Source organism: Heteronotia binoei, chromosome 12 (genome assembly GCF_032191835.1).
Source record: "Heteronotia binoei isolate CCM8104 ecotype False Entrance Well chromosome 12, APGP_CSIRO_Hbin_v1, whole genome shotgun sequence".
Lineage (NCBI taxonomy): Eukaryota > Metazoa > Chordata > Lepidosauria > Squamata > Gekkonidae > Heteronotia > Heteronotia binoei.
The window spans coordinates 75,044,277-75,057,870 of NC_083234.1; the positions used below are offsets into that span (position 1 = coordinate 75,044,277).

At 45.2% G+C, this 13,594-nt stretch overlaps 2 protein-coding genes across 2 annotated transcripts in view; one reads left to right on the top strand and one right to left on the bottom strand.

The window, feature by feature from the left end:
* Positions 1–1,192: 1,192 nt before the first annotated feature.
* On the bottom strand, positions 1,193–8,185 carry DOLK (dolichol kinase). Its single transcript, XM_060251158.1, has 2 exons — positions 8,086–8,185; positions 1,193–3,287 (listed from the first exon to the last, which is right to left on the bottom strand). The coding sequence occupies exon 2, from the start codon at positions 3,185–3,187 to the stop codon at positions 1,598–1,600; it is 1,590 nt and encodes a 529-aa protein (XP_060107141.1). The 5' UTR covers positions 3,188–3,287; positions 8,086–8,185; the 3' UTR covers positions 1,193–1,597.
* A 189-nt stretch (positions 8,186–8,374) lies between these two features.
* Positions 8,375–13,594, top strand: part of NUP188 (nucleoporin 188) — an 80,240-nt gene continuing 75,020 nt past the window's right edge. The window contains 2 exon segments of the mRNA XM_060250675.1: positions 8,375–8,459; positions 13,468–13,522. Coding sequence (XP_060106658.1) covers positions 8,434–8,459; positions 13,468–13,522 — 81 coding nt within the window. The 5' untranslated portion in view covers positions 8,375–8,433.

Below are 13,594 nucleotides of genomic sequence, written 5' to 3' on the forward strand. Positions count from 1 at the left end.
TAGAGTCGTGGCTTTTGCGTCGCTAACGTAAACTGGTTTTTAGCGGTTTCCATTTGCGACGCAAAAGGTTGGGAACTTCCTTGTTCCTCAGAGCAGTTAGTGGGAAATCCGTGCAGACGCTGCGCGGTGAAGAGGGACATCGCTCCGAGGTAAGCTCAGTGGGAAAACGGCCTATAGCTTAGAGGAAGGATTGATCCTGATGTCTGAACACAGACACAATTTATAGGGTGAAAAGGTCAAGGTAGTCCCCTGTGCAAGCACCAGTCGTTTCCGACTCTGGGATGACGTCGTATCACAACGTTTTCACGGCAGACTTTTTTATGGGGTGGTTTGCCACTGCCTTCCTCAGTCATCTACACTTTCCCCCCAGCAAGCTGCGTACTCATTTGACCAACCTCGGAAGGATGGAAGGCTGAGTCAACCTTGAGCTGGCTACCTGAACCCAGCTTCCGTCAGGATCTAACTCAGGTTGTGAGCAGAGAGCTTGGACTGCAGTACTGCAGCTTTACACTCTGCACCAAGGGGCTCCTTAATTTATAGGGTAGCTTCTTTCTAATAGCATGGAGCGCACAGTAAGCTTAGGGAAGTCAATGAAACACACATGGAGCTGCCTTTCTTTCCCACCTACTGAGGCTTCTTCAGCCACATGTTGAACTGAGGCAATCAAGATGAGGTAGCGGCAAAGGCAGCAACCTGGGAAGTATTCTGGGATCCTCAAGGCCACCTTGAAAAAGTGAGAGAAGTCAACAAGGAAAGAAGGCTCTTGCAGGTGGGCTAAGGAGGAGAACCAACAAGGCTCTGGCTGAGAACTTACATCCAAGGCAGAAAGGAAGAAGTGTAGCGGGGTAGCCCCATCACAGTAGTCCCAACACAGCTCAGAAGGGAAATGACACTTTCACGCTCCATGAATTGACATGGGGTCCAACCCACTATGAAATGATCCAGGGCAAGCTTCACTGAAGTGAAAGGAAAGGAAAATTGAAGCCATTCCGTTAATCAGAGTTCGTGCCCCGAGATCCTCCCAGGTCTGATCTTTGTCCTCAATTCTGCTACTGTTCAGGGCACCCCAAACCCACCCTGGAGCCACCCACCCCACCTTGCGTTACGGCCACACGCTGCCCTATCGGAAAAAGGAACAAGGGGGAGGTCCGTTGCAGTATGAATCAATAGGTGCGGTTCATTTGCTTAGAAATGCTGTCTTTCTGGATTTAATCTTCACAGGCCCCCGCAATACATGCATATTGGGAAACGCAGACTTGTGGAGTAACCGGAGGCTGGTGCTGCAGGCTGCTGGTATTTCAGGCGGGCAACCTCTTCCTACTCTGATGAAGCGATGCTGCTGAAGTCATTTCAATGTGGAATTTTGAAAGAAAGAAAAAATAACGAACACCCACAAGAATAGCAGCATTTTGCATTAGAGTTTTCAGCGTTCAATTTGATCCAAGAGCAATTCCTTTTTGAGATCATTGTCCACATTGCACCAACGTCAACCTTTTGGACCCTCCCGACTCAACTGAGGCATCAAAACACAGGTATGGAAATACCCTGTTAACGTCACTGTCTATCAAAGGGAAATTTTATTTCCCACCGAAGAGTTCTACGCCATCAACAGGATCTGGAGGTAGAGGGGCAGGAGTAAATTGTCCACTTGGGTAGTGTAAGCTTCCAAAAGTGAAACCAAGCTAATGGAGACCAAAATCCATGAGTAGCTGGCATTGAGATCCACTGTGCTGTCAAAGATCAAGATGATGGCCACGGTGATGATCTGGGCAAAGATGGCGGTCATCGTCCCTTCGAACGTTTTCTTGGTTCCTGGCCATTTTATCTCCCCAACCGTACTACCAAAAATAGAGGCTACCGAATCCCCGACTCCCACAGACAGAACCCCGGAGTAGGGGGCCAGTGCTCCTGTCCCGGCCAAAGTTCCTTTTGTGGCACATGGTCTTGGGAACAGCCAAACAGGGAGGGACATCCCAAGGAGAAGGTAGATGTGGGTCAAGATCAAAGGGCCGCTGTCGCGTTCATCCAAAAAGAGAGACAGCAGGTGTCGAAGCATCTGGCCAAAAGGTCTGATCCTAAAGTATCGGATATACTCCAGAAGAATCAAGACCGCCAGGCAGGCCACGGCGGCCACGTACAAGAGCTGGCGGTCATGGATTAGCCCTGGGACGTAAGTAGCTACCACAATGAAGTGAAAATACTTTCTGGTTACAGTTGACGCTTGGTGCTTTTTAGACCCAGACGACCTCTTTGTGTTTTGGTAGAGGACCACGGTGCATGCTGAAACGGCCAGCAGCGTCCAGTAGGCCAGGAGGTAAACTCTCATCTGTGTTTGAGACAGGAACTGGAAGAGCCAAAACAAGGGATTCCTTCGGATCAGCCGATACAGCCACGGCATGACCACTCCCAGCCCCAGCACGGCTGTCATCATGTGGAAGAACATGGAGGAGATCCAGGTCCCGGAGTCCATGAAGAAAAACAGGGCCGTGAAGAATATCCCCAAGAGGACTATACCCACCACCACCACCAGAAGGAAGAAGTCTATGGGATCCCCCCTGCCTTCAACGACATTCAGAGAACGTTTAATGAGTTGGTTGAGGACAAAACTGATACCCGTAAGGATGAGCAGAGCCTCACCGGGGGTGAAACAGCGGGGCAACAGGTACAGCAATATCATGCTGAGGTAGACAAAAATAAGCAGCACCTCCAGGACCTCAATCACTTCAGACACAGACAAAGAGAGCTTCATGGTATAGATGATTAAGCTGCCGGCAATGCCAGAAAGGATGCAGGTGTTCGTTGGCACGGGTTTGGTAATGCCGATTGCTATCACCGAGAGGAAAAGAGCGATTGCCATGCCGGTGCAGGCCACAACAATCCCAAAACGTTCGAAGTACACAATGCCGGCTGCGCCGCATCTTTCTTTCATCACAATTCCCAACAGCGGGATGGCCATGCAAGCCGGTAGGAGCCCGCTGTTTGCTGTCGTTCGGAACTGGAAGACGGCGCTGCCCAGCTGAAGGAGATGGTCCCATTTGAACTGGACGTAGAAAGCCTGGATGGCAAGGGCGATGGCGCACCAGGAAAAGCGGTCCCAGACGGCCGCGTGAACACAGAGCACAACTGCAAACACGATCAGAGATTCCACGAGAACCGGTTTGTTCAGCGCGGTGCCGGCCGCAGGCATCGTGGACTGCAAAGATCCTGATACTTGTTTCAGCCCAATTCATTCAAAACACAACCTTTTGCTCATCCATCAAAGTTTCACTTGAATCTTAACACCATTCCTAGAAGTGAAAAACAAAACCAAGGCATTAAAAATGCGCTACTGTGGCTTCTTTGTCGTACCGTGGGAGGGTTAGCTTTGCTTGAGCCACGTGCCAGTGCTGCTGTCAATAACTGTGGGCTCTCAAGCCACAACCAATTTATGGCAGCTCCCTATGGAGTCTTCAAGGCAATACGGTTGGGGGATTCAGAGGTGGTTCACTGTTGCCTCCCTCTGCATAGTTACCCCATCTTCCCCATCAAATAATAACTGTGCTAGACCCTGCTTAGCTCCCAAGCTGAGAGAGTCAGTATGGTGTAGGGATTGTGTGTGGACTCTTAACTGGGGGAACCGGGTTTGATTCCCCACTCCTCCATTCGCACTTGCTGGAATGGCCTTGGGTTAGCCATAGCTCTAGCAGAGGTTGTCCTTGAAAGGGCAGCTGCTGTCAGAGCTCTCTCAGCCCCACCCACCTCACAGGGTGTCTGTTGTGGGAGGAGAAGATATAGGAGATTGTGAGCTGCTCTGAGACTCTGATTCAGAGAGAAGGGCAAGGTATAAATCTGCAGTCGTCTTCTTCTCTGAAGACCGGGCTAGTCAGGCTGCTGCTGCTCTTGTTAAAACACCCTTTTAGAGTGCATTTACTGTTCTCTTCCTTTTTGGCTTGCTAAGTGGGGACTGCAGAACAGTAATATGTCCGGTTGTTTAAATACAGAAACTGACTCTGTGACCTTGGGGCCAGACATTATTTCTCTGTGAAACTATCTCACCAGTTTATCTTCCACTATTATTTATTTGGCATTTACATATTATACGTACACATGTGTGTCCTTCCGCTGGGTACATAGGACAAGCCAATAAGCCTTTTCAGGGAAGAATGAATGGTAACAACCATGAGAGCATTTTAACCTGTCAAAGCACTCTACTGCTGAAAGATCAAAATGGGCAGCTATGTTAATCTTTAAGGTGCTACTGGACCTTTTTGGCACCAGGGACCGGTTTTGTGGAAGACAATTTCTCTATGGACCGGGGGTGGGGGTGTGGGCGCTTGCAATGGTTTCGGATGATACAGTCGTGCACTTTATTTCTATTAGTTTGATGTGGTTAAGTGTCTGGACTCTTATCTGGGAGAACTGGATTTGATTCCCCACTCTTCCACTTGCAGCTGCTGGAATGGCCTTGGGTCAGCCATGGCTCTGGCAGAGGTTGTCCTTGAAAGGGCAGCTGCTGTGAGAGCCCTCTCCAGCCCCTCCCACCTCACAGGGTGTCTGTTGTGGGGGGAGAAGATATAGGAGATTGTGAGCCGCTCTGAGTTCAGAGCGAAGGGTGGAGTATAACTCTGCAGTCGTCTTCTTCTCTGAAGACCGGGCTAGTCAGGCTGCTGCTACTCTTGTTAAACACCCTTCTAGAGGGCATTTACTGTTCTCTTCCTTTTTGACTTGCTAAGTGGGGACTGCAGAGCAGTAATATGTTCAGTTGTTTGAATACAGAAAATTCAGTAGACTGGAGGGGCCAACGTGGACCATGGGGCAGTGGCAGAACGCAGACTTTGTACAGTTACAAAGGAAACTGCCTTATATGGAGAAGGATAAATGCCAACTCTGATTGGCAGTGGCCCTCCAGGTCCTCAAAAAGACCCTTCCCCAGCACTGGCTCCCAGAGATTCTTTAAGTGGAAATGCTGTGAGGCTGAGCCTGGAGCCTTCTGCAGCCAAAGTGTAGACTCCACCACTGAGCCACACCCCTCCAGGAAAGAGATCTCAAGCAGCAAAGGTGGGAAACACCATTTCCTGCCCACACTCTGAAATCTCCTGACAATGCTGAGCTAGACAGAGCAGTGGTTTGAAGGTATAACAGCAGCTTCATATACTTTTGACTTACTGTATCTGCTGAGGAACAAAATGCAGTTAGCCACATGCAGGGTGGGTTAAGATGCAACCAAATCAGGTTCAGCACAACCACTGTGAGTTTAGGAGGAGCCACAGCCTTAATCATTCAATCCATCCTTCCTTCCCGCATGTGTCTGTAACATGTCTAGTACGCTAGTTCAGATTTCTGTAATCCTAGCACATCGCTTACTAGATGTCTCAGCATGTTGACTGTATCAATTTACACAGTGTAATCCGCTCTGAATCTCAGTGAGAAAGGTGGGCAATAAACAGACGACAGACTGATCAAATACTTTCTGGTTTGCAGCAACCTGCAGAGGCAGGAGAGCTTTTGCCAGGCTTGTTCAGATGTAATATCAAGTGACTGAACGAAGCCATTCCAGGCAAAAGGCAATTCTAGTTCTCTGTCACAACATAAGCTTCTGCTGTACTCTCAAGAGTAGCCCCTGATCTCAAAGATCCTGCCTCATCTTGCGCTCCTCAGCTACTCAGTCTGAAATGCAGGTAGAACACTGATGAACCAGTATGGTGTAGCTGATAGTGTTCTACTGGGGAGACCCATATTCAGCACCTCAAAGCCATAACACTAACTCTGTGACCTTGGGGCCAGACATTATTTCTCTGTGAAACTATCTCACTGAGCTGCTGTGAGGTGGAAATGGAGAAAGGAAGAAGCATGTACACTGCCCTGGGCTCCTTGGAGAAATAAGAATGATTTAGTTTTGTAGAGGAAAACAAATTTTGGGTCAATATGTTGTGGCAGATACAGACTACTGGACTAAAAATGAAAATTTAAAAAAAAACGCTATGTTTATTTAGCCACAAAATTTACTAAGAACTTTTGGGGAAAGTTTGTTTTCTGGTCTACCTTACAAGTTTCTTGTTCCGGTCTATCTTATATAAATGATTAATTAAGACAATAGAGTTTTAATGCTTTTCTCCCCACCCTAATTTCAAACATTTAGCAAATGTATGTGTACCCCTCCCCCCTATTTATTTGGATAATATATATCTAGGCTAACGAAAATCATGTATTTTAACTTAACTGACTGGTTTTTATGCTTAATTTTAATTGTTAAATTTAAAGTTTTATCATTTATGTTAATGTCTAAGTTGTTGTTAGCCGCCCTGAGCCGCCTAGGCGGGGAGGGCGGGATAGAAATAAAAGTTATTATTATTATTATTATTATAATCTTTTATGCCCCCATATCTGATACGGGACCAATAATACCAACCATTCGATTTCTAGTTCACCAGTTTATCTTCCACTGTTATTTATTTGGCATTTACATATTATACGTACACATGTGTGTCCTTCTGCTGGGTACATAGGACAAGCCAATAAGCCTTTTCAGGGAAGAATGAATGGTAACAACCATGAGAGCATTTTAACCTATCAAAGCACTCTACTGCTGAAAGATCAAAATGGGCAGCTATGTTAATCTTTAACGTGCTACTGGACTAGGGTTACCAGCCTCTAGTGCAGCAGTCCCCAACCTTTTTGGCACCAGGGACCGGTTTTGTGGAAGACAATTTCTCCATGGACCGGGGGTGGGGGCGTTTCGGATGATACAGTCGTGCACTTTATTTCTATTAGTTTGATGTGGTTAAGAGTCTGGACTCTTATCTGGGAGAACCAGGTTTGATTCCCCACTCCTCCACTTGCAGCTGCTGGAATGGCCTTGGGTCAGCTATAGCTCTCATAGGAGTTGTCTTTGAAAGGACAGCTGCTGGGAGAGCCCTCTCAGCCCCACCCACCTCACAGGGTGTCTGTTGTGTGTGTAGCGGGGGGTGGGGAGGTAAAGGAGATTGTGAGCCAGTCTGAGACTCTGAAATTCAGAGTGGAAGGCTGGATATAAATCCAATGTCATTATTATTATTACTACATTGTAATACATAATGAAATAATTATGCAACTCCCGGCCCGGTTGCTAATAGTCTATGGCCTGAGGGTTGGGGACCCCTGCTCTAGTGGACAGAGATCAGCTCCTCTGGAGAAAATGGCTGCTTTGAAGGATGGACTATGGCATTGTACCATGCCGAGGCCCTCCCCTCACCCCACCCTCTCCCAGATCCATTCCCAAAGTCTCCAGGTATTTTCCAATACAGACCGGGCAACCCTATACTGGACTCTTAACTGTTTTCTTCAACTGCTGAAACTCACCATTCTTCCACAAAGCGACTTTAAACAGAGACGGCAAAAAGAAATCAGAATGTATCAATTAGCTTGTCTGATTCTGTCAATCGGCGTGATCCTGTCAATAAAGGGTTTTAACAGAACTGGCACCTTTTCTTTGTCACTGCAGGTGTAAGGTCGCTTAAATTACAGCTGCTGCGAAGAGTCGCAATCCTTATTTGCAATACTTTCTGAGCTTTGCATCAGAGTGTTAAGAGACTGCCTCTTCAATCTCATGCCCTCTTAACCAGTGTTCCCTCTAAGCTGAGCTAGTGTGAGCTAGCTCAGTTTTTCAGCCTCCAGCTCACACATTTTTGTCTTAGCTCAGGAAAAATGGCCCCAGAGCAAACTAATTGATGCAGTCGCTCACAACTTTTAATGCCAGTAGATCACCAAGTAGAATTTTTGCTCACAAGACTCCACAGCTTAGAAGGAGTATTGCTCTTAACCCATTTCCCTGTCTCTGCTGTGTATTTCTGATGACAAATTGCCACTTCATGCATCTGGCGGAGCGGACTCCTCTGCTGCAACGAGAAGCAGCGAGCCAGCGACTCACGAAAACTCCAACCTTGCCACCAATGTCGTTAGTCCTTAAAGTGCTCCTGGACTTTTTCTTTGCTGCTGTTGCAACAAGTCAATTAGTGCCCAGAGGTTCCCCTCCCTCCCTCCCATCATCTACCGTCTTTCAACTTAACAAAAATCAACAGCCTCATATTTAAAAGAGAAAAATCATATGCAGCCGAAACGACGACCAACCTCTTCCGCCGGCATTCAAAGGCTCTCAGGATTCATTGAACTCAACTGGGGGCCGCCATCTTGATGACGCGTGACAGCCTGGCATCACGTGACTACGAGAGAGTCAGACGCTTTTGCGCCTCCCCGCCTTTCTTTTCCTTTCCCGCCCGCTCCGCCCACCAACGGTGAAAAAGCAGGGGAGGTGCGCGCGCATCTCTCTCTCTCTCTCTCTCTCTCTCCCTCTTTTCCCCGCAGCGGCTCGGGGTCATGTGATCAGTGCGCGCGAGCGCCTCCTTTCGAGCTCGGATTGAATCGAGGAGGCAGTGGAGTGGGCGGGGGAAAGAGCGTCACGTGACAGGGGGAACTAAGATGGCGGACGGCGGGCTGTGTGCGAGGTAGGGGGAAAGTAGCGCGCGCTTTTTGTAGCCGGCCGGGTTGGAGGGGGAGGGGGCGGAGACGAAGGCCGGCCGCCGAAATACCTTCGAGTGGGGGAGGAGAGAGGAGTCAGGTAATACCTCAGGAGAGCTACCTCAATGGGCGCCTCTGTCTTTCTGTCACGTTTTCAGTGCTTCGCCCGGGGAACTCGAAGCGGGGCACGTGGTGCTCCCCTCCCGCCTTCCCCTTTTGTCCTCACAACAACCCTGTGAGGTAGGCGAAGCTGAAGGAGAAGGGCTGGTCTAGGGTCACCTGGCGTCTGGATACAGCCTGCATAGCTTGAGCCCAGTGGCGCCTTTAAGACCCACAAAGTTTCATTCAAAGTATGAGCTTGGATAAAACTTGGTTGGTCTTAAAGGGGCCACTGGCCTCAAGCTTTATTTCACTGCTTCAGACCAACACCGCTTCCCACCTGGATCTACCAGTATATATAGCTCTGTGTGTGTATTTGACAGAGGGGAGCATGTCTCATATAGTACACACTTCTTCTGTATTGTTATGATACAGCCCAGCTGTAGTGTCATTCTGTAGACAGATAAATACAGAGCAAGTTATATTAAGCTGCAGAGTCTTGTGTGCAAAAATTCTACTTTGTGAGCTACTGGTATTAAAGTGATGAGTTACTGCCATTAAAGTTGTGAGCTACTGCATAAATTGGTGTCCTTTGGGGGTCATCCTTCCTTGGCTAGGTCAAACATCTGTGAACTGGAGTCTAAAAATCTGTGAGCTAGCTCACGCTAACTCAGCTTAAGAGGGAACACTGAGAGCAACATATACACACATTTATAGTATTCTCCATCACAGGTATGAAGCATTATCATTTCGGACCTGAGGCCTCTTGCTGGGACCTTTTGCTTTGGGACTTTGTATTCTACCACTGAATCTCTGATGCACATGCATGTATGGGAGAAAGAATTTAAAATCAGAGGGCCAGAAGCCAATGAAATGCAAAGAGCACCAGTAACTCAAGTGTCCTCCTATATTGAACTGGACAGTTTGCAGGATGAGAAGATAGAGTGTGACTACTTCACAGTAGATTCAGGTGGTTAGCCGTGTTGATGCAGCAGAGCAGGGGTGGTCAAACTTGCTTAATGTAAGAGCCACATAGAATAAATGTCAGATATTTGAGAGCCACAAGACATGGACATCAGATGTTTGAGGGAAGGAAGGAAGGCTTGGTAAAGTGATTTCAAGAGACAAGTGCCTTCTCCAGGCTGGCTGATGGGGTGGTGGGGGCTTCAAGATCCACATGCTATGTGTGAAAGAGCCACATGTGGCTCCCAAACCATAGTTTGGCCACCCCTGCAGCAGAGCAACATTTGAGTCTAGGGGTACCTTTAAGACGAACAAAGTTTTATTCTGGGTTTAAGCTTTTGTGTGCATGGACACTTCAGATACACTTACAATAGTAACTGCTGCATTTTTAACTGTACTAATTGATCACTACATAATATGGACAGTTACTCTCAGACAACCAAATTTAATGGAATGCAAATTTAGTTTTGCAAGACATGATCTCTGTCTTGTTAGGGGCTCCAGTTTTGTTGGCATTTTGTGTCTGAGGAGTGCGTTTTGACAGAGAATAGAAATATTGTATTCCACTGTTTATTGTGTGTATCTTGTTTTTTTATTGCATTGACTTGCAGTCCAGTTTTGCAATGATTATGGAATGTCCTATATTGATTTTAATTGCATTTTTCTTGGTCCTGTAATTTGCTTGGAGTCTCAGTGAAAATGGCAGATTATCAAGTAAGTAAATAAGAAGCTATTTTAGGGTAGGGGCTGTCTGTAAGTAGGAAAAGGCCGGCCACTGAATGTCCTGTGGGAGAGACAACTAGTGATGTTCTGTTATTACCTTTTTGTGGGGTGTCTTGTAGTATGCTGCTTCTGGGTACCTGTGTACTTCATTAGTGCATATTCTTATTCTGAGAATGCCTGTGGTAAATCTTTTGGATCTGGATCCTTGTCCAAAAAAACGAAGAAAATATAATTGTAACCTAGTGCTTGGCTGCAGACTATGAACTGCATGATGCTTTCAGGGTGGTACCAGGGAGCCTTTAGATAAGTGTAGCAGTCAGTGGGTTTTTGGTGTAAGGTTTGTGCAGACACAAATCCAAGAGCCAAAATAGCAATATTAAGAAATTAGTGGGAGAATATTTCAACTTCCTAAGAGACAGTGCTATTTACCTGAAAGATACCATTCTTCAACAAAAGAACTGAAAAGGAAAACTTCACCTTGGAACTGTTGAAATGGCATTCATTAGGAAGCTTCACATTATGGGCTGACAGGGGGCAGGAGATTTTTTATCTCTTAAAGATGTGAACTCCCTTATCAAAACCTGGTGCTGCCCCCCTAACAGGTGTTAAACACAGGCACCATTCATTAGTTTTCTGGATTAGATTTGAACTTTACATAGCACAAGATTTGTTTTCTAATTTCAGCTTTTAGTTTTTCTGTATCTTTCTGATGGCAGAAAGTAATACTTTCAGATCCTCACTCAGCCATAAAGCTTGCTGGGTGATCTTTGGTCAGTCTCAGCCTCTTAGCTTAATCTACTTTACGGGGATATTGCCAGAATAAAAGGTTTTTGCATTTGTGCTGCTTGGATAATGAGTGGGGAAAAGGAATAACTGTTAGAATGATCCTCGGTAGTGGGTTCCCTTTATTGCCTTTCCATGAACAAACTGTTCTAGGCCAATTTTGAACATGGAGCCATTCTCAACAAGGTTCTTTTTACCCCTCTGGCTGCAAAACTCATGTACCACACAACCACAAGTAAGATATAGCATCTGATAAATACTTAACCTTGAGTTTCAAGGGATATAAAGTCTCAAGCGATACTGTATGTACATCTGCTTGCTCTTTTTAGGAAAATGTTCTGATTCTTATAGGTTGTAATCTTATGTGAGGACGTGAGTTTGCCTGAGTTTGAAACTGTCGGACTTCAGATAGTAAAACAGCATCCTGAATTGTTCCTGGACAATTATTGGAAATCCAGTGTAGATTAACACTTTCATATAATGTGGTCCTAGTGGTTCATCTTGTCAGGACCCAGCCGTGCTATTGTGTTGTAGGGTCTCTGAGCTGCCTTTGAGGGCTGCCTCACAGGTCAGATAGCCATCATATATACAGAAGTGCATTCCATACTTTGGTCTACTTTGGTTTCTTATATGATGTACAGTCATGCCCTGAAGGGTGGATCTAAGTGGGCAGCTGTGTTGGTCTGAAGCAGTAGAACAAAGTAGGAGTCAAGTGTACCTTTAAGACCAACAAAGTTTTATTCAGAACGTAAGCGTCCTTGTGCTCCAAGCATACTTCATCAGATGATGAATCAGGTACAGTGGGCAAAGCTACATATAGCTGGTAGGCAATGGTACAAGATCCACTGATATAACAGTAAAATTAACAAATTGAGCAAACCTTTGATCTGGGTAGCATGAGTATGAGAAAGCAATAAAACAGTAATTTGTCAAAATGTGAGAATGTCTGTTAATCGCTCTATTCTTATAAGCCTTGGCCCAGGCTTATAATAATAGAGCAATTAACAGAGATTCTCACATTTTGACATATTACTGTGTTATTGCTTTCTCATACTCATGCTACCCAGATCAAAGGTTTGCTCAATTTGTTAATATTGCTGTTCTGTCAGTGGATCTTGTACCATTTTGCATTCTAAACCATTGCCTACCAGCTATATGTAGCTTTGCCCACTGTACCTGATTCGTCGTCTGATGAAGTATGCTTGGAGCACAAGGTTGCTTACATTCTGAATAAAACTTTGTTGGTCTTAAAGGTGAACTTGACTCCTACTTTATGCCCTGAAGGGAGCATTCTGACATCAGAAATCACTCTGTTTAAGTTAAGGACTAGGGAAGCAGTGTGTGCACATGGATTGTCACCAAGATGCACTCCTCTCACTTTCACTGTGGAGCAAGCAAGACTGGTCAGTTGGTCTCTCTGCTTTCCCTCAGTAAAGCAGTGGTAGTTAAATAGTGCCCATGGTCTTCCTTCTCTTCCTTACAGCACTGCAAGAAAGTGGATTCTCACCACTTAATACAGTCCTCTCTTTGGCAGATATGTATTGAATTTAGAGACATGAAGTCCTGGGGATGAGCAATAACAATTCTTCAGGGTGGGTGAACACAACTATTTTTCCCTCCCCAAAGACTTCTCTTCAATTTTTCCCACAGAAAAATGAGAAATTTTGAGGAGCTCTAAAAATATAAATGTGTATGCAATATCTTGTCTTTTGGAATGAGGAAAATGCTTTCTGACATTCTGTGTCCAAAACGCTACTCTAAATGTGTAGTTTAAAGATTTTTGTGAGATGATGTATGACATTAGATGATTCCTGTATATGCTGTACAACATGTTTTCATAGATATGTTCATTGTTTAAATGGTTTATTTTGTCTATAATTAATATGCTGTAATGTGTATGATAATAATATAGAATTACAGACTTAAGTGTTTTTGATGTTATAAAGATTAGTGCTGTATCCTGCTTTACTGCCAGTCCTATTGTAACCACACTTGGCTGTTTTTGTCCAAATAATACCCTTTGTTTTTTGCTTAACTGAAGTTGTTTTGTTTTCATTTTTCCCCTGCCTGACAAAAAATTGAAACGCATGTGTTAGAGTTATATAAATAAGGTGCAGCAATTTACAGATTCTGTTCCTCAAGTATTGGGTGTATTTACAACTTTAAAGACATTTATACTCCTGAATTTCAAAAATATGACAAATACTACAATTTTATAAATGAACTTGGTTATAATGTTTGCATTTAATGCTGCTAAAGCAGCATTAGGTTAAGTATTGCCACTGTTTTAATTTTTCCAAAAATTTCCCTTTTTCCTGTGAAAATCTGAAAAAAGTTTTATTTGCCATCACTTCCACATTTCCAGGTTTGTTTCCATCTCGTACTGACCCTAAGATTATAACCTGCTGGTTTTCTCTTTGTTCCTAGGAGCAGTAGAGAACTGTGGACCATTCTGCTGGGCAGATCAGCTTTGAGAGAACCAGTAAGTAGAGCAAGGGTTAGGTGGTGTTCTTTATTGGAGTTGGCTTTCAGAATTGTTGCCTTAGTTTTGCTT